At 39.4% G+C, this 21,448-nt stretch overlaps 1 protein-coding gene across 2 annotated transcripts in view; it reads right to left on the bottom strand.

Annotated features, from left to right (window-relative positions):
* Positions 1-21,448, bottom strand: part of APBB1IP (amyloid beta precursor protein binding family B member 1 interacting protein) — a 79,678-nt gene that overhangs the window by 46,337 nt on the left and 11,893 nt on the right. For both annotated transcript variants that reach the window (XM_057498247.1, XM_057498248.1), the window contains exon 3: positions 3,969-4,040. In XM_057498247.1, the coding sequence (XP_057354230.1) occupies positions 3,969-4,040 (72 nt within the window). The remainder of the gene's footprint in view (positions 1-3,968; positions 4,041-21,448) is intronic.

The raw sequence follows: 21,448 nt of genomic DNA, 5'->3' as shown, positions 1-21,448 counted from the left end.
TTAATTTTATAAAAACATTATCTTTTAATTGAAAAGTGACTTCTTGTATGAGCTATAGTACATAGAATATTTAAATCTTCAATAATGTTTTTATGTCTATAGTTTGAGAAGTGATTTCACCTGTTCTTAAACATCAATGTTTTCTTGACAGTGAGTGCACCTTCTGATTTAATTTGATTTGGTAAAGAATATCCTTGCTTGTGACTTAAATTTCTCAAGGAGACCAATCATTACATGTTTGAGAATAAATTAATAACATATGATCATTTATAGTAGAAAAGGAAAAAAAACGTTCATTAAGAAGAAGTTTTAAAAAACTAACACAAGCAAGCCAGAATTAAGGATAAAATGTAGGGAAAACTGACTACAACCCCAGAATTCATTCTAAGAAACAGAATGAGCAAGCAAAGATTGCCAAGAAAAGAGAGGTTAATGGATGAACTATAAGGTAAACACAGGAACAAAAATTTAATGAAAGTATAAAGAAGTTATTCCATAACTAAGAAGTCTAACATCACAATCAGGCTACCAACTTATGATTTTCTCAGGAATGTAATTTACTATACTATTTAAAGAAATTAGAAGTAGTCGACCAACAATAATATATTAATACTAAATGTGTGCTAAAAAGGCTTCTAGTAAAATGTGGAGAGAAGGTAAAAAGAGAGGGAAATGATCTTGGGGAGGAGTCCCTTTCATCACAGAAAAGTCACTGAAAGCCCAACATGAAGTCATGGTAGCATGTTTTTCCATGTCTGGTCTATGAAATGATTTCAGGTGAAATACAAAAACAGAAACAATTTAAATATAAATATTGCATACCTGGTGGATGTTTTGTTGCCCTGGTCTAGCTTGGATTAATACTTAGTCTATAGGCACAGACCTGATCATCTACATTTGCCCTCTTACAGCACTATATTATGTTTTCTACCTTTATCTTGCATCTACCTACCATTTCAGCATTTTATTTGAAAAATAATAATAACAATAAGGGAGAAATGTGGGATTCACATATAAATCATGTATAAAAATCAAACAAATAATCATATCTGACTTGATTGTTTATAGTTCATAATGCGTGATCAAAACCGAAAGTTTCTGTGATGACTGCCCTTGCACTGTTCACCATGTAAGAACTTATTCACCATGTAAGAACTTGTTTGTTATGCTTCAGAAGATTGGAGACTGTTGAGATATAGGCTTGGGGTTGATTAATGACTGTGCATTGAGTCCCCTATACAGAATTTTATTGTTGTTAACAACCATTTGATCAATAAATATGAGAGATGCCCTAAAAAATAAATAAATAAATAAATAACAATAAATATTGCATACCTGTTTGTATGTTTATTAAGAAAACATTAAGTTAGGGTATCTAATCTACTTACGGTGAAGCTTAATTTTAAAAATCAATTAAAGAAAAATATTAAGGAAATAACAGGACAGGTGGGTTGCCGATATGGCAAAAATCACAAAGGCGACATATGAATGAAGTTTTCACACACTGCTCTATACTAACTCACCTCCTTAAAAATCGTATGCTTGAAAATGTACATCATTAAAACTTACAAAATGGTGATGTTCTAATTCTTTATTCCTTTTCAATGTTTAATCGGAATTACTCTATTAAGAACTTCTCTCATCAATTATTTGTTTATTCTGAAATACAGTTTGACTAGGGTCATAGAAAGACTAAGACAAATGCTTGATTTTTTTCCCTTTATTTATCAATTTTCAGAGTAATAAATTAATAGAGTGGCAATTTCCAATGGTGACCAATAAAGTAATTTTTGTTTTTGTTTGTTTTGGCTTTTGGGTATTGTATCTCACCTAGAAAAGGTACCCATATATAAAGGTTGTACAGACATTTCTCTCATGTTTGTTTCTATATACATTTCATATAGTTAGATCTCTGACTCATGGAACTCATTTTGGTGTAAGGCCTGAGACAGAAATTCAGCTTTCAATTTCGCAGATGCATTCTCCAACATAATTTATTAAATAATTCTCTTTTTCTCCCTATTTATTTAGAATGCCACTTTCATCAAATTTTAAATTCCTATATATATTTAGATCTAATTCTCTTTTATGAATTTATTTTAATGAATCATTAACCTTCTTTTTCATATTTTCCTGGCTGTTTGTGTATTTAAGTTTTTCCTATATAAGCATTACAAATGGCAGGTTCCCCTTCTCCACAAAAACCCAGTCAATACCACTGATTTTTAGTCTGTGTGTGTGTGTGTGTGTGTGTGTGTGTGTGTACATACATAAAACACATGTACATATGCATAAATATAACACAAGGAGACAGAATGATAATGAGGATGGGGTAATGGTAACGTTAACTAAGGAGAAATCTAGGAGAAAAGTAAGTGAGAATTATTGGCATTATTCCTTCAACTTTTCCCTAAGCTTGAAATTACTTCAAAAATACAAATGTTAAAAAATCATATTGTTACATTTTAATTTCATTTAAATTTTTCTTATTTGGGACAGTAGACATCACTCACATCAACCACCCCTCAGTTTCAATAAACAGAATAGGCACAAAATTCACAAATGGGGATCAAATACTAGCTGTTCTAATGGCTGGGAAAATACCCAATAACCTCAAAGGGCAATTGATTAAGGCCAAATGGAAGAACAGGTTTTAGTCTCAAGGATGAAGTGGGGCCTTTTCTTTACCCTGAAACCTTGTGACATACCTGTGGGAGAACTGTATTAGCCCAACGAGCCCTGTGACATGCACACCTGTGCACAGTGAAGAGCAAAACCTGGAAGGGTCTTGAGTAAGGGCAGGCCCAAGACCCTCTGGGGAACCCCTTCCTGCCCTTGAGTTAGGGTGGCAACACCCAGCTGTGGTCCTGTAAAAACCCCCAACTCAACCAGGCACAACAGCCACTCCTCCCACCGGAGCGGAAGTGAGTGGATGGGTGGAGAGACCACAGATGCTCACTCAAACCCTCCCTGCCATGGGAGGAAAAAGTCCCCACATCTGTAGAAATGTGGTTACTATCCCAACGTCACCTGCTCACCAGCAGCCCTTTCACTGAAGCCTATTGTCTCATTTTTTGTCTCTTCTTTCATAGAATCTAACCTTTCTTGAATTGTATATGGGATATAAAGTAGATGTTAATGAAAATTACTTTGTTTCCCCTAAAGTAAACATTTCTTCAAAAATAAACTAATCTTCCTTTGTTCTGTAGACAACTTTAAGATCCGTGTCTCACTAGGACAATTGGATTACTTTTAGGTTAGTATTTTATGCAGAAAGGGACAAGCCGCCTGTGCCCTGAATCAAAGCAGCAAACTGAGAGCACAAGAAGACACACGGTGGCTCGCCTGACCTTACCACCCAGGCGGGGATCCTCATGGGGGCAGCCTCTGGGCTGCAGTCAGCCTGACGGGGGTGATCTCTGAGTTTGCCTGGTCGTGGTGCCAGTGGCTTGTTCTTAGACCTGCAGAGTGTGTCTGAGTGGCCTTCACACTACTTTGAGAAAACCAAGTTCCTACATCCTAATCAGAGACCACAGCAACTCCCACTGAGTCCTTGAAAATGCAGCGTTTCCTCAAAGATTGGTAAGGAATCTTTACCAAAGATCACATGATATTCTTAGCTAGTCTTTATATAAAGGTAACCCCGGGGGAATTGTTCGGTGGTGGTGGTTATGATGGGGGCTTGCTGGGGGGAAATTCCTCCATTTGGCTAAATATTTGAAGATGACAAGCAGGAGACTTGTCATAACAGAATGTATATGTGACCAATGTATTCAATTAACTGAACTCAGAGGGTAAAATTAGGATAAAGCTTTATTTTTTTTCCCACTATTGTCACAGTTACACAGGAATGTATTAAGACTGTCAATCTCCAGGGTTTTTTTTAAGATAACTTTCTTGTCATATTAAAATCAAATTCTGTAGCCCCATATTTTTTTCTAATTTGCAAGTTAAAAAGGGGACTTTACCTGGGTCAGAAGATCCATCTCTCCCAGCAAATTGCTGAACATTTGGTCTATATCTTCATTTGACTCACCCATCTGAAAGAGGAAGAAGCCCAGATATAAACAGACGAATAAAAGCCCGATCCCTGGATCATTGTCCCATTTCTTTCTTTTCCCAGAGAGCCCCATTCATGGGCAAGTGAGTCAAGGAGAGAAAGGATATGGAGAGGTAGGTTCATTTCAGTCTGAATTCCATGTCTGACCTCTCCCCAATTTGCTTCATCCAAGATTGAGCCAGACCTTAGGAACTGTCTCAGAGTGACAACTGGACTTTGTTTCTCCAGACTAAACTAGTCTCTTTGAGCCAAATGGACAAAATTCAGTAATTCACATCCCATAGACCCCCTGATTAGACAAGGAGAAAGCCTCATGCCACAGTTGATTGTGACAGAGAGGTAGAGAACTTCACTTCACCTTAAAAACTTACACAAAAATGGTATGTCAGGTGTGAGAAACCACATTTACCAAGTGATTCCCTGCTTGACAAAGATATCTCTGAAACAGCAGCTTCAGTACATTTATTTGAAAGTATTAGATGACACACACTTAGAACAAAAATGGTCACAAAACCAAGCGAAAAGAGATGGAAATAAAACATATTTTACATGATAACCTTCCTTTGCTCTAAACCAAATGAAGTGATGGTCCAACACAGGAAAACCTTTCCCACAAAATGGGCAGGGACAGCCCAGGAGGTGTAACTAGTTGCTTTCTTCCTGACATTTTTGGCTAGGCTGGATTAGGAAACTAGGAGACATGATTGCCCTCTTTCAACCACTAATTAGAAACATGCTGTCTGGCAAAGGGGATCAACTGCTTCATCTATAGGATGAGGAGTTTGCTGCAGATAATTTCTAAGGGTCCCAAATGCTCTGAAACACTAGAAGATTAATGACAGTTAACAGTCCAAGCTAAGAAGTCTGGTGAGTGTAGAGGAGCAGCATATATTATTTAAGTCAAACAACATTTACATGTTGTCTGCATGTGTTTGTAGTTTACTCAATTTATATGGGAACTTTTCAATACATAGAAAAGTGGAGAGAATAATGTGATAATGTGATTTTCATGTACCCATTGTCCAGCTCTAACGATGATCAATTCATGACTCTTCTTTTTAATTTAGGTATCATACTATATTTTCCCAACAGATGATTTTGAAACAAAATTTGTTCATAAATATTTCACTATGTAGCTCTAAAAAAAATTTTTTTTTGCCATAACTGTAATACTATTACCTCTACACAAACATGTGTATGCTTGCATTTAAAAGACATTATTTGGCTAAAACAGGCAAAGTCAAGGAAGAGCTATCTTTCTTGAATAAATTTTCTTGAAAATGTATAGTTGTTCCTTTACCATAACTTCAAACTAATACTTGAGTAGTAATACTTTTTCATTTTGAAAGGCTTTAGCTAAGCAGGGTCTCTCTGTCTCTTTATAAAATACGTATATGAAAAACTTTTGTCATACTGACTCTGCTTATTTAAAACTGACCTGAATAGTTCTGTAAAAAACAACAACAACCCAATTCTTGCAAGTAAAGAGATGTAATGATCATGAGGATGACAGTTACCCAGCACCTACTATGCCCCAAGAGCTATTCTACATGCCAGGTTGATATGAACATTAAACACCCAGCACAGCATTGACACCAAGCAATCAGAAGGCTGATGGCATAAAACCATGTGGCATGAAATCAGTGCATGTCCTCCAAACACCTACCTTTCAAAGCTAGGCTCAGTATTCCCAAATTATCTTCAACAGTAATCCTGGGTTTACATCACTTACGAAATATGCTTGCTTTATTTTCTATCATGTATTTTCTCCCTCCCGACTTCAAGAAGGAAAAATGACTTTCTACATTACATACTTCACCATCTTCCCTGAACAGGACTGAGAGTATTTTCCATCTGAATGTCCTGCTTCCCACAGGAAAACAGATGTTTGCTCTCCTTCTAGTGGAACACAGAAGCTACTCTGAGCTACAGTTATGGAGTACATTCAGAGCCATTTCAAGTTTTAAGTTGTGCATGTTTTATATTGGAGGAAGGACATTTGGATAGCTATGGCTGTTAATTTTCCAGAACACCCTGTCTGGCTTCAAGCAGAGGAGGTATTTTGCAAGAGCTTGGGTAGGCATGAAACTGGGTTGGTCAGGAAGATCCCAGAAGGGGACTTCGTTAAGACAGTATAGGTCGATGGTACCATGGGACAAGCACATTCCTAAGTTGCAGGCACACCTGAAAGAATCAGGTGTACACATGTGGGACAGGGACCCATGTGTTTGTATCCAAGGAAGGCACTCAGCGAATGCTCAGGATCAGACCACACTAAGTACACAGGTGAGCACTCAGGTGTGGGGGTGACAGGTAAGGCAGACAGGTGTGGGTTGATGTGTGCAGGACTGAGAGGTCAGGGAGGACTCAAACACAGCATCAGTAAGAAAGATGGAAGATGTTCATCCCCTTTTATGTGGGTTACTGAGCTTAGTGTTTATCACAGTGAGAGGAAGAAAAAAAGAGAGTTGCGGTGGGCCCTGCCTCCAGGTGAGGGGGAGTCAATGCCAGGATCCACTCACATGTTGTTTCATCCCCTCCCAGTTGCTTACAAAGTATCTGAACCATACCCTTCCTTTTTCAAATTACCTACAAAATGAGGGGAGGGAAGTATTCACATCAACAAAGTCCTCCTGGTTTCACAAACTGTCCCTCAGACGATTAATCTGCTATTCAATATCTTACAACGGATGATTCATTCATACTTTAATAAGAAGAAATTATAAGAATAAACAATAAAATTCCAGAACTGTCATGTGAATTCATGCTCACTAGACTATTATGCAGCCCAATAATTTGACAAAAGAGAGGAATCCTTCAGATGATTTATTATTAGTAGGGAAAGTTAGAAAGTAAGTGTCAGTGTTAACATATTTCAAACTTTTCATAAGAGAAAAACAATCCATTTGGAGTGGGAAAAATGGGTTTATTTGCTGACTTCAAAACTTCCAGCCAGTATTACAATAAACTCGTAGGAGCCAAAAACGACACTAGCAGTATGAATCCTAATTGATGCTTTCTCTGAAATTATTAAATTTGGAAAAGCACTAAAATGGTGAAATATAAAGTCTTTAAAGGATACATGACATTGACAAGTCAGAAAAAGCCACTGAGCCCAAAAACCTTAGTTTCTCAGCCTGTACACACCAGTGACACACAGCAGGCCAAGGACCTGCCAGCATGAATCACACACCTACAGTGGAAATAACTCAAAACAACAGCACATTCTCATGACCTCTGTGTAAACTCTCCATGTTCATCTGGTAAAAATCTTTCCCCCATCCTTTCATTCTTTCCTCCAGAGTCTGTTGATATTGAATTATTAAAAAGAGTCAACACCAAAATTGTGCTATAAATCTACGGTCACAAGTATATCTGCAACTAAGTAAATCTCAATGAATCACAGCTTGCAAGAGTTTTATCCTTGGTGAAAATAAGACATTTGAGTCGAGGGCTATTACTAACATACATTTGGATTGATCTGTAAATTCAATCATCTTACATATTTACCCTCCCTGCCAAAAAACCTAACTGTTGGAATGGACAGAACAAGGATCACACAGATACATCTAGTGTACGCACACACACGGATGCACACACACGAGAAAATAAGGTTGTGTCCATGTGCACGTGGGGTATTTTTCCAAAGGTCAAAAATCAAGATTAAAAAGAGATAGAAAGAAAACACCCCAGCTCCAAGAGCTCAGTGTAATTTGGGTTACCAGCCCAGAAGAGTAGGGTTGAGCAGCCTTAAGGAAGCAATGCAGTGCAAAACAAGGAAGTGAAGTACACATCCCGACTGGGTGCAATTAACATCTTTTTGTGAGTATGTCATTTCTGAGTTCCTTTTGTGTCTTTGGAAGAACAACAAACTGCTGATTTGTTGGGTGGGTGGGGAATGGATAGGAGAGGGGTGGGGTGGCTGAGGCTGCACATTCAGGCTGGAATCCTGCCTTTGATGCCCTGAATAACAATATTTCCTAATGCTTACTATTTCCCTAAGGTTTAAATTTCTAAGCCTCTGCTTTTATCCCTAAATGGTTTCTCTTCTCCACATATATAAATCTCTTCTCCACATCTATATACTTCAAATATACATATTTTAAAAATCTATCCACAAGAAAAAAATGTGTAATTATGTGAGGTGATGGATGTGTCAGCTGAACTTTTATAATATATACGTGTATTACATCATGCTTCACACCTTAAAGTCAAAAAGTTTTTTGTCAATTACATCTCTTGAAGGCTGGAAAAATTCTAGGTACTCTGACATACATGTTTAACAGGACACAGATCTATGGCCAAGTTGGCAGGATATACTTAACTCAGTTTAGATACAGGCTTTATTGTCCTTTGGATTAGCGCTTTCAGCCATGACTTGGGGCCTAGGTCAGGGAAGACCTCTCATATTACCTGCCTACAAACAGCCCACTCGACACCCACATGCATTTCCACCATTCTTACCCCTCTGACGCATTCTCCTTCCGCATGCCCCAACTGGGCTGGTGCTCATTATTCACTAACTAGTCCAGTTTAGAAACCTTAGTATAGTCCTGGACTCCATTTTTCCACCCAATCAGTCAAAAATTCCTGTTGGTTTTCCTTCGGAAAGCTCTCCCCTCCTTCATCCTCACTGTCACGTCAGCATGGAGACCCTCAAAAGCTCACCCGGCCTCCAACCTCCAGCCTCCTGCACCCACATCAAGCCTCGCCATCATCACTGAGAATCTGAAATACAAATCCAAATGTGTTCCCCTCCTGCTGAAAAACCTTCCAAGGTGGGTCACAATGACATGGAGAGAATTTGCCCTTCAGCATGTTTTTTGGTCCTTCATAATTTGCCCCTGCTTTTCAGTGTTCCACTCTTGCCATTCAGGGCCATTGACATTGCCTGGACAGGCTTTTAAAAATTCTCTGCATCTTTGTATAGGTTACTCCCTTTAAGGAACTTCCTCCGCTGTCCGCTTATCTTTCCGAAAATCCTATTCGTCATTCAAAATCCAGCTTTCCTGTCAACACGTCAAGGGCACCTTCCTATATGCTGGAGAGATTTGCTGTCCACTGCAGTGGGTGACCAGATTGGTAAACCTTGCTCCCAACAACCACCTGGATAAGGTATTAAACCTCTTCGGTTTGTTTCCTTGTCTTTAAAATGGGGAAACTAAAACATAATTCATAGGGTTGTGTTAAACAAAATAGCATCTGGTTGTTGGCATCAGCACTTGCCATACTGAATCATGCTCTTGCTTACCACGCGCCAGAACCTCTTTCCAGGATGGGAGCTGTTACTAAGTAAGGACCAGACCGCACTCACTTAGTGTTCAAAACGCTTCGTTGAAAGCCTACATTAAGTAACCTCCCAGACTAACGGGAGGAAGTGAGCTAGGGTGCAGATGTCAGGCGGCAGGGAAAGCTCTCCATCGTTCTGTCTCCTACGCCCTCGACAGGGGTCCTGCTGCACTGCACGCAGTGCCATTCTGGGCTGGACAGTCCCGGAGGTCATCACATCCACGTTTCTTTTGACTATCAAGGCAATTAAACAGAAAGTCTTTTTGTACGCTGTTGTCACAGCTATAGGTGTATGGAACTTTACTCATGATAGCAATAATTCAATTTTTCCAGTACTTTCCAAGTGAATAAACACTGATAGTTGTACAGATAAATTTGGTTGGTAAACCCAAAGATTTCACAGAGGCTCACATCTGTTTAGGCCTGAATCAGTTTTAAAACCCAACATTTTTGTTGCATTGAAGAAATCTAATCCCTACCATGCAACTTGAGTGATATTACCAATGGCTTTCCTTCATACCTAATTCAATCTGGAGTCAGTTAATATTTCATGTAGTACTATATTTAATAACTATAAACAAGTTATGTCTTCTATCTTAATTATTCCTTCATTTACATCATATATCTAATTAATTTTAAACCCCAAACATAGATTTATATCTTACTTTAAAACAAAAATGTAACAGCTTAAGCACACAGTAACGTATCAAGTTATCTGTATGACTTTAGTTATAACAATATATTTATATGTGTTTTGCTATTTACATAGACTTAAATGCCTCTGGCTTGCATTGGTATCAAAACAGATAACACATTATATGTATGTGTAGGTATTTGTGAATGTCACATTTTGGTTTTTCCTGAATTTGGTTTTTCATGAATCTGTAAAAACAAAAATGAATACATACATGAACATGTTCAAATTCTCCTCTCCTAACATACATGCTATACTTTCTTGCTCTGAACTGAATTTTGAGCATAATAGTATAGATTAAGTGTTTTTTTGATACACTTAAAACTAAAAGATTTATTTATAAAATACACACTTTTCATATTGAATAAAGCAGGTAATAAACTTATGAGAACTTTTCACAAAACAGAATGCTAATGAAAAGACTACTTTCCATATAGGTCTAAAAAAAGTAGTCCTAGCAACTTCCACATAAAATCAAAAGGTTTAGATTTTTTGCCTTGTGATTATCAATTCTTGGTTTTAAAGAGACGATTTATTCAGTGGCAGTTAACATCAACATAGTGAAGAACTTCGTGCTATTTACGTTTTTATAAGGAGTTTACTTGTCAAAACTCTGCTTTCTTTTCGCACCAGGTTGATATATTATGAATGGTGGGTGGTCTCATTGGGACTGGTGGCAGAGCTCATCTTTTCAGTGGTGCTCTTAGTTATGCACAATCGTTACCTGAATTGAGGTACAGAAACCAAAACAGAATGAAAATGTTAGAGCACTAAGGATTAAAAGAAAGGACAGAATATCTGTTGGCAAAATTTTTAAAATGAAACAACAAAGGATATATAAAAATAACTTTCTGATCTTTAAAACAAATCAGTCAATTAAGTTCAGACAGGTTTGAACTGGTTCCCAAATTCCATCAGGACAGAGACTACCTGTCTACCCAAGAAAACCCCCTCTCTTATTTCTATGCATGGCTGTGGGTTGAGAGAAAGAGGAAGAGAGAGGAATCTCTCTACTCTCTCTACTTGCCTGATAATAATAAAGATATCTATTAATACACTGTTAGCTGTTCTCACTCTGTGCCAGGCACTGTCCTTATGATTTATATGTATTGACTAATTAAATACATCCTCACAACCACCCTATATAGGAGACTTTTATTTTCCCCATTTTACAGATGAGGAGACTAAGGCACCCGGATATCAAGCGATGTGCTCAAGGTCACAAAATTTATGTCGGCCAGCAAATATTTATTGATCCCAGACACTGTTCTTGGCTCACTGTTCTAAATCACCTCTGGAAGGCTTTCCTCCGTGGGTTTTCCACAGCCATCTTTCTCTTCATCACTGCATCAAGGGTTAAATGCCTAGACTTTATCTACATACTGCATGTCTTTCCATTTTGCCTCCCTGCAGTGAGACTCACGGTTTTACCCTATGTCCAATCATGTATGTCTTAGCACAGATGAGCAGTGTTCTGAGCCTATAGCTAGCTTGCCAGAGCTAAAATATAAACAGAATTAATGAGAAACAAGGTTGAAAAATCTGAGCTCCTGTGATTATCATTTACTTTGGTATTGTTGTTATTTTTAAATTAAAAAAATGGCTGGCCATGTTTTTTTTTTTAAGGAAAAACATCAGCCCACACATGACAACTACAGAGAGAAGAGAAAAATTTTTCAAAACCTGTTCATAATAGGGATCACACTTAGGTATGGAATATGTATTGCAGAGTCCAGATGATAGCAGATGAGGGTAGAAAGTGTGAAGTAGCTAGTATACAGTATGATTGGATATAACCAACCATAGTCAATTTTGCCTGATTCCTTCAGTGTAGCTTTTTTTCAAAATGCAATGAAAGCATTTATCAAGAGGAAGTGGTTCACTGAACAACACAGCACATGGTTAAAGGTTCTCGCAACGTTTGGGGAAGGTGGGGAAGCTACAGCTTGTGTGTAACATCAAACAGGAAACGGAGGCATCTCTAAAGTTACACATGAGAGCAAATAAAACTAAACAAAGAATTAAGATGAATAAATTTTCTGGGCCAACTTAACCAGCTTTGCATGGTATCCTCAAGATCAGTGAAAATTTTAAGAAGTAGGCTTACATAGAGTTAACAAGTTAATAGGATGATTGCTACGGTTATGTGAAAACAGACCAACACAACAATCAACCACAAAGGAAGTTTGTATGGACATTGTGGATATGCGTATGTATGGTCATATCGAAATAATAGCCAAGACAATAAGGTTCTTTGGTAAGCAATATTGTGATAGCAAAAATTAGATGAAAAAACATTTGTAAACAAAAAGGTAATCATGAAATGACATGATTTAAGTAGCTTAAAAACCACTAAGGAGGTGCTTTGAAAAGCATTAGAATTTGTCAGCGTAGATGCACACACATAGAGAACATGAGATCGACTACCATAATTTTTAAAGGTATGATTTTTAAATGCATTTATTTGTAAACTGCTTTGCTACTGAATTAGTGCAGGGTGGGTGGGGGAGAGCAACCTGTTCTAAGTCAAACTCCAGGGCAGGTAAAAAGTGAGATGGCTTAAAAAAGATCCAAGGCTGCTCAACAGGACTCAGAAGTAAACAGCATGTTACACAGGGAAACATGTGTCAGTTCGTGTGAACACAATACTCTCACTTCCATCTGTCCAGATGGCTTTTCTGTATCTCCGGGAGACAAGCTTTCAACTAATTTCACTTGGATCTATATGGAATGAAAAGAGAACTCTAAAATCTCAAAATTTTCTTAACTCCCCTTTTTATTCTATTTTGAATGTCTATATAAGGAATGGGGAACTTCTTTTGTATTTAGTATTTACTGTGACATCAAACCAAAGTGACAACATAATTTGGGGGTTTTTGAAGAGACAAAAGTAGAAGATATATTATTCACTCATTTGTAAATAAAAACTATGGAATTCATTCAGAAAACACCTTTGAATCATTATCTGTATTCAGTTTCTCCTACTCAACATCATTTTCCCTTGAACCTATCCTGCTGTGGCTGAAAGTGTAACTCCAAAATCCGTAAGCTGAAGCCTGCCCCCCAGTGAGATGGTACCAGGAGGCAGTTAGACCATGAGGGATTGAGCACCCTTAGACGAAGGGACATGGAGCTTGTCTTCTCTCTCTGCTCTGGGCCACAGGAGGACACAAAGAGAAGGCAGCCATCTGCAAACCAGGAAGAGGGCTCTCACCAGAAACTGGATATGTTGTCGCCGCACCTTGATCTTGGACTTCCCAGTTTCCAGAGCAATGAGAAATAAATGTTGTTTAAGCCACCCAGTCCCTGGTGTTTTTAGTATAGCCCAAAGTGGTCAAGACATACTTCTGGTGGCCTTTAGTTCCCACAGTGTCACCAAACTGTTTGTGTCAAGGTTACCAACGACCTTCACGGTGCCAAAACCAACGGTTCCTTCTCAGCATCTTAAACAGCATTTGACACGGTTCACTGATCACGCTCTCTGTAAATACCTCGTCTCTGGGCATCCATGAGAGCCTTCCTTCCTGCTTTTCCTCTTGACGGAGACCAGCTGATCTTGAAGCTCACACACTTAAGCTTGAGGGCTCCTCACTGGCAGGCTCTTTGTAAGGCTGCCTTTGTCTTCTGTCATTCTGTAGCAAGACGGAACACTGCTCTCGTGCTGGGAGATGACCCTGGAAGTGGCCCCAGGGCTTAGAGTGGGGCCAGTGGGCTGCATTCCCTCCACTTCAGCTGGACTCCAGCCAAAGTGGATCCATGGTAGATCTCACGGACGGTGGACCCCATCTTCTATTCCAAGGACAAGATCTAAAGGAGATACGTTTTGCTCGGCTCCCTGGATGGGGTCACCTTGACCTAGGCTTCGTGGCTATTTCACCCCCTGGCCAGCTCAGCAGTTGGGCGGGGAAGGAACTGATGTCTGTGGCACAGGCTGAGCTGCGCCGGTTGTTTCCTGGGCCATCAGAGCTGAGCTAGTGGGAGAAATGCCTCAGTTCGCTGCGGGCCTGCTCCTGAGCAAGGTGCACTGCCAGAGTAAGAAACCACAGAGGAAGTGGCAGATGACGCCTTACCTTAGAGATTATGAGACTGAAGTAAACTTTTTCTAAAGTATCGATAATAATGTTAATGTTGAGCCACCATGCTGAAGAGGAGATGAATTTCCATCCATTTCAAATCCATACTCATAAGGAGAGGTAAGCAAAGAATACAAAGCCGAGAATGTAGGAAAGAATACATTCAGTTGTTCATTAGTAATAATAAAAATAAGTGTTATTTTTGGATTTGTGGTGTTTATGGTATGTGTTTTAAAAATATCAGTAATTTGTTGCAATTTCCTTTCTTTAAATAAATATTTGTTTCTGTTCTTAATTTTTTTTTAGAAAGACTGCTTTATCTATACTGATATAGGACAATCTCCAGGATAAACAGTTACATTTAAATAAAAAAACCAAGTTGTTCTTAATTTTTTATTCATAATTTTGTATCTTTTTTGAGAGAGAGTCTCCGAAATAGTGTGAGATCTAAGACCCGAGATCGCGGCGCCATACCTGTCCACCTCCCTGGCTGCTCCTTCCAGCCTCCTCCATTGGTCCCTCCTTGTCTCCCAGACCCCCTGGTTTTCTCCTGGCATCTCTGCACTTCCCAGGTGATCTCACACCGTCTCAGGCTTTAAATACCACACACATGCTGCCAACTCCCAATGACAGCTCTCACCCAAACTTTTCTCACATATTCAGCTACTACTCAGCACTGCCCAACCCCTTGCCTCTCTGACTTTATCTCTTTGACTCTATGCCCACAGGGGCCTCCAGCTGTTCCAGGTGCCCTGGGAGCCCTGCACGCAAGCACCTGCCCAGGCTTGTCTCTGTCTGGACTGCCTGTTTCCCACTGACCCAAATGGCCTGCTCCCCACTGCCTTTAGGTCTTTACTTAAATTTTCCCTCCTTCCCTGACCTATTTTAAGTCTTTCCTGCACCTTCAAGTTTTCCAACCATTTATGTTCTCTTTCCACTTACTAACTAGAATGTAAGCCCCCGGAGGGCAGGGATTCGACTGTTTTGTTTACTGTTGGATTCCCAGCAAGTAGAGCAATGCAAATACGTGACAGACACTGAGTGAATATTTTTGAATGGATAGATGAATAAAAAAATCAAAATGCAACATGTTCGTTTAAGCCTCACCAGGGCAGGGATCACCTTTGTATTCCTACTGCTGAGCACAGTGCCTGCCTTGGTCACGGAAGACCTTCAAAAGTATCTGCTGAATAAACGAATGACTTCAGAGAGAGCAGTGGAGAAGAAATGAGGGCAGAGAGCAATACACAAAAGAACAAAAAAGGATTCTACTGCCAGCACAGTGGGTGGTAAGAATGAGTAAGAATGAGCAGCAGATGCTGACACCAGTGGGTGAAAGAAGGTTGGGGGATGATGCTCGTTCCAAGTGTCCACCCCACTCTGCTACATCAGACTCCAGAGAGGTGAGATGGCTAAGGAAGACCCAAAAATGCTCAATAAAACTCAGAAGTAAAACAGCAAGTGACACAGTATCACTGAACACTTCCAAAGGGAATACCTTCAAATGGAAAAATCTGGTGGACACAACTTCCACCAAATGATCAACTTCGGAGCAGCACTGATGGCACAGTCTGACCTCACTGCCCCTGACATGAACTGCCAAGGACACGGCATCCCCTCTCTTAGTTTATCCTGCCGCGAAACATTTAGCCTGAGTCTAGTCAAGAGGAATCAACTGGACAAATCCAAATTGAGGGACAGTTTGCAAAACAAAGTGGCTGGTCTGGACTCTTCAAATGAAAAAAAGACATTATTGAGATAATTTGGAAAGTTTGAACATGGACTATGTATATCAGAGAATGTATTCAATCAACTGTATTTCCTGAGTGTGATCATTGTATTGTAGTTGTGTAAAAGAATGTCTTTGTTCTTAAGAGATAAAGAGTGAAAAAAGTAGTGCAAATGGGATAAAATGTAAATAGTGAACTTGGGGGAAGGGCATGTGGTTGTCCATTGCACTATTCTTACTTCTTGTCATTGTTGAAATTTTGAAACTTTTCAAAAACCAAAGTTGGGGAAAGAAGAACCAATCTTTTAAGTCAGAACAGAGTTTAAAAAAGCAAAACAAAACAGAACAGAAGAAGAAAGAGGAACAGGAAGAATGAAAAGCAGACAATGTAAAAGAAAAAATAGTCTATCCTGTGCACTGCTGATATGTTATCTCATCTAATTCTCATAAATGCTATGTGGTGAGTAGATGATCTCACTCCTAATTTTATAGATGAGGAGCTTGTGGTCAGGAGTTTGAGTGATAGGCCCAAGATCACATAGCTAGTATGTGGCAGGACTAGATTCCAACTCAATCCCAGGCTTTTTCATTACACTGCCCCTGCCTTACCCAGAATTTAAGTCACATAGACAGTCACAGCAGGGAAGGTGTGTGAGAGGAAAACACAGGTGGGAAATGCACTGAGACACATGTAACGCATCTGCCTGGAGACAACACATATTCAAACACTCATAGGGAAACATGAATTTGTATGGGGATTACTTTACGATGTAGTTACTTTAAATCTTAAATGCAATCCTTATTAGGTCATGAAGCATCCATAAATGTGTTGCATTTGTATATCCTAAGAATGTATACCAATCACCCACTATTTTTTTGCCATTGTTCACTTATAAATAAAAAGTTCTAGATGGTCTCCTATTATCATCAGAAGGAGCCATTTATGAAACTCATAGCAAAAGCTCTCCGAAGGCAATTTTCAAAGTAAGAATTATGAAGGGTTTACCTTTTAGGTAACAAATGCCTACCTATCAAATGCTGAATTGGAATTCAAGAGAAGTTGTTCAACTTCCAACAGTTCTGAAGACAATAAAGAAAAATAAATATTTGTATTTAACCAAACAAGAACTATAGAAAAATCCATGACTTTCTTTGATAAGCCTAAAAATTATATTGCAAACTCTAAAGGTTGTAAGGAATGAGACTACACTGGTCCTGGGTAATGAGCAGCCAAGCGTCCTGGCAATGCTCTCCACGACTTAGCATCTTTAGATTCTCAGTTTGAAGAAATGAAGGCTCCCATTTTATTTGTATACTAAAAATAAATGATTGTAACTCTGTGAATAACTGTGTACGCTACTATGTCCTAAAATGTTTCTGAACATTCAGTGCAGCATCTCCCACCTCCAAAGAGAAAATGTTGATGAATGAATCCATGAAATATGGTAACAATGTTGACTATTCTCAAGATGGTAATCGCAAAGGGACCTTTGGTTTTCACCGCACAGAAGTCACTGGTTATCTCTGGAGGAACTTTGAGGGTGGAAGCCAAATAGAATGCCTTCAGATGTGAGTGAGAAATAGGGATAACAACCCAAAGGACTTTTCTTAAATGGTGAGGCCCACAGAGTCAGTAGCAATTGTGAAACAGTTTCTTCTCTAACAATCAGAATTCTGCCAAAGTCACTTGCATGGCTGCCAGCATCTTTCAGGTGGGTGCACTACACCATCACCTAGTCAGTTCTCCAGTGTTGGGAATTTAGTCTGCTCTTCTTTTCAAGATAGGATTATATGAGCCAGATATTTCTGCTTGAAGAAAACTTATATGCAGCACAGCTTAAGGATGAAACTGTGGGGGGGAGGAGGAGGACAATCAATTCTTACTTTATCTGGGGTGAGAAATTTTGTTTTTGTTTCTTGGCCAATGTTCTGCACCAAAACCCCAAAGGACTGGGCTGGCGGTCAACACAGTGGTCAGTGGTAAACTCCATTAGTGAGCTCAAGCAGTGTGTCCCCCACTGTGCCTGTATTTTTCTCTATTTGTAAGTATTTACAGCCATTTCTGTGACTGCTAGTGTGTCCAAAGTCTATTAGGATGTCACATGTCATGGAAAAATTTACATCAGAAAAATCTGAGGTACATTTAAGATTTTTCAGTGACAACCCAGCTATAATTCTTTTCCTGAGTCTCTTAGCAACTCTCCTTCTTCTTTAAAGATATTGCTGACAATACTTTTCATTCTTTAAGCAAGAAAGGAGCTGAATTTTTACTCCTACACATTCAAAATGGTTCATTATTTAAAATAAAATGAAAACATCTAGTATTTTCCTCCAATATCATCTTCCATAAGTAGCCAGGGGTGTGGGTGTGTGGTGGGGGAGGAGTGGCAGCTTCTCTTTTGTGTGCATCTCCCTTGTGACATGTTGGCCCACTGAGCCATCCAGGGCAGACAAGACCCCTTCCCAGGGACAAAAACTGTCTAGAACCAGGATGGCTGGTTCAAAACTTAGCTGTGCCGCTTACTAGCTGTGCAACCCTGGGCAAGTTACCTAACCTCTCAGGACTCTAGTTTGCTCCTTTAAAAAGGTGTGATAATAAGTCACCTCATTGGGACAAAGTAAGAATTCTATAAATTAATAAATGTAAAGTAGGTCACATAGGCCTTGCTTATATCTGAGAGCTCAGCAATAGTAGGTTCTAATAACTTGAAGCAATCAAAACTGTCATGTTTTAGCCTCCTGGAAGCCCAGGTGGCCAATATGCACAGGCACAGCCTAGGAGGAACACACTCCCTGTGGTTTTGGAGTGACTGATGACAGTGACTATAGCATAGCATGTACTTCGATACGACTGGATCCTCACTCTCACCCCACCCTCCCCACCAGGGAAACCACCTGGCCTCAGGAACATTCTTGGCTGTAGTTAGTGGCATAGAGAGGTCATAAGTTGAAAGAAAATGGAGAGGGTTTAAAAACAAAACTGTACCTTTTGAGATCCTAAGGGAAACTAAGAATGCAGATCTCCTTTGTGGGTTCTATTCGAACTGCCTGGAGTACACACTAGGGCCATGCTAACTGCACAGAGGTCAAAAGAGGAAGGCAGAGCTGGCATCTCAGGGTGGATGAAAGCAAAGCCACCACAGAAATGTGCAACCTGCAGGAACAACACCAGTGCTGGATCTGGGGGCCACACATGGTACAGCAGGAATGACTGCAGTCCTGGCACAGGACAGTTGCGTTCATGAGACACGCCCTGGACTCCAGAAATGAGCCAGGGAGAGCTCTGAGCTGGGATTGCAGGGATGCCCTCGCAGGGGGCCAGAGCAGGGGCTGTTACTTAGTTACTGTTGTAATAATTTTACTTCCCAATTGTTTCCTTAGGTTGGTATGACCTGGAGAAAAGGGATCACACAAACACACACACATAGTGACCCCTTTATTTTCACATAAGCTCATTTACCTAGACAATGAATGCCAGGTTGGGGTTTTATACCATGATTTTTCACTTCTGAAATCATTCATTCATTAGCTTAAGATGCATTTATGGAATGCCAACTCTCTTCCGGCCCTGCGGTAATTGCTAGAATCCATACCTTGAATATATGTGACATGAATGAATACAGTTAAAAGTCTGAGGATGGCAGGCATGAAAACAATACTATACAACAATAATAGAAGAGACATAAGTAAAATAAGGGATCAGAGAGGAGAGACCATTAATTCCCTTGGGGTGAGGACCTGCTTGCTCCAAGCAGCCTGAGGATCATGGCATATATAGCAGGGCATGAGCATGCACATTGGATTCTGGAAGACCTGGGTTCAGCATCGCACTGACCGTGGTTTGATGTTGGGAAACTTTTTTACCTTAATAGCTTCAGTTTCGAAATCTATAAAATGGGAATGTTTCACTGGGTTTTTGCAAGGATTATGTGCAAAGGGCTTACCAGATCCCTGATAGATGTTAAATGCTCGGAAAGCAGTGAGAGTGGTCTTATCATGGTTGTTGTACATCTATATTAAGAGAAGACTGACAGACTTTTGAATGCACATGGCAGGCTGACAGACTTGAGTCATCTAGTTAGGCCAAAGCTAGTCTTTGGATTTAGTAATGCGTTTTCTCTGCAATGGTGATCCCCAAAGTGTGGTTCTCAAAATTTTAAACTTCTCTCTTACAGCTCTGATAACACAGGAATAGAATGAAAATAATGTCCTTGAAAACAAGAACGCTCCAGAGTTCTTTGTCAGTTTTATTTAGACCACTAAGCCCCTTCTCTATTTACTTCATGTATCAAGAAAATAAAAACAGTGAATAAAGGACTTTAAATTACCCTTGATCGTCATTCAGATGGCACATATTAGGGCTCTGCTGTATCATCAGAATACTTATTTGAGGTGAAAGTGGAACTGGGAGCCAAACCTGGATTCAGTGCTAATTACTGCATGGCCTAGAGTAACCTTTAACCATGTCGGGCTTCAGGTTTTTCCTTTGTAAAGTGGGGATAAGAAAACCTAATTCATAAAGTTTCTGTGAGGACTAAATTAGCATCGTCAGGTCCTGGCATGGTAATTCACATGTAGTGGATCTTACAAAAAGGTAGGTATATTGAAAAATGCACAGATGAAGACAAATACGGTATGAACTCACTTTTATGCAGAATCTTTAAAAAACCCAAACCAAAAAACCCAAGCTCTTCTGATACAGAGAACAGACTGGTGGTGGCCAGAGGCAGGGGTGAGGAGGTGGGTGAAATGGGTGAAAGGGGTCAAAAGGTAAAAACTTCCAGTTGTAAAATAATAAGTCACGGGGATGTAATAAGGCATGGTGACCATAGTTAATAATACTGCATCACATAACTGAAAACTGCTAAGTCAGTAGATCTTAAAAGTTCTTAAAAAAATTCTAACTATGTTTGGTGACAGATTTTAACTAGACTTACTGTGATCATTTTGCAATATCTACAAATACAGAATCATTCTGTTGTACACCTGAAACTAACATAATGTTACACTTAATTATACCTCAGTTTAAAAAAAAGGACCAACAATGCCAAGTGTTGACGAAGTTGTGGAGCATCTGGAAACCTCATATATTGCTAGTAGGAATGCAAAAATGGTATATAGCCACTTCGAAAAACAATGTGGAAGTACCACATAAAGTTAACCATATGCTCACTATTCAACCTAGCAATTCTACTTTAAGGCACTAAGCCAAGCAAAACGAAACCACATGCCTACCTAGAAATGTGTTCAAATGTTTGTAACAGCTTCTTTATTCATAATAGCCAAAAATTGGTGAGTGAATAAACAAATTGTGGCATATTCATTCTATGGAATACTACAAGCATTACAAAGGAACAGTTATACACAGAACAATATGGATGAATCTCAAAAATATTACACTGAGAGATGTCAAACACAAATACTGCAAACTGTATGATTCAATTTGTATGAAATTCTAGAGAAGAATAGCTATAGAGACTGAAAGCAGGTCGTTGGGGCCAGGAGCTTAGGGGAAAGGATCAAGGACTAAGGGCACAAGGGACTTTTTTGAGTGAGGGGATTGTTCTGTATCTTTACTGTTGTAGTCATTATACAATTGCATA

The sequence above is a fragment of the Manis pentadactyla genome, chromosome 3 (genome assembly GCF_030020395.1).
Source record: "Manis pentadactyla isolate mManPen7 chromosome 3, mManPen7.hap1, whole genome shotgun sequence".
NCBI classification, from domain to species: domain Eukaryota; kingdom Metazoa; phylum Chordata; class Mammalia; order Pholidota; family Manidae; genus Manis; species Manis pentadactyla.
This window is presented reverse-complemented; position numbering and strand designations above follow the sequence as displayed.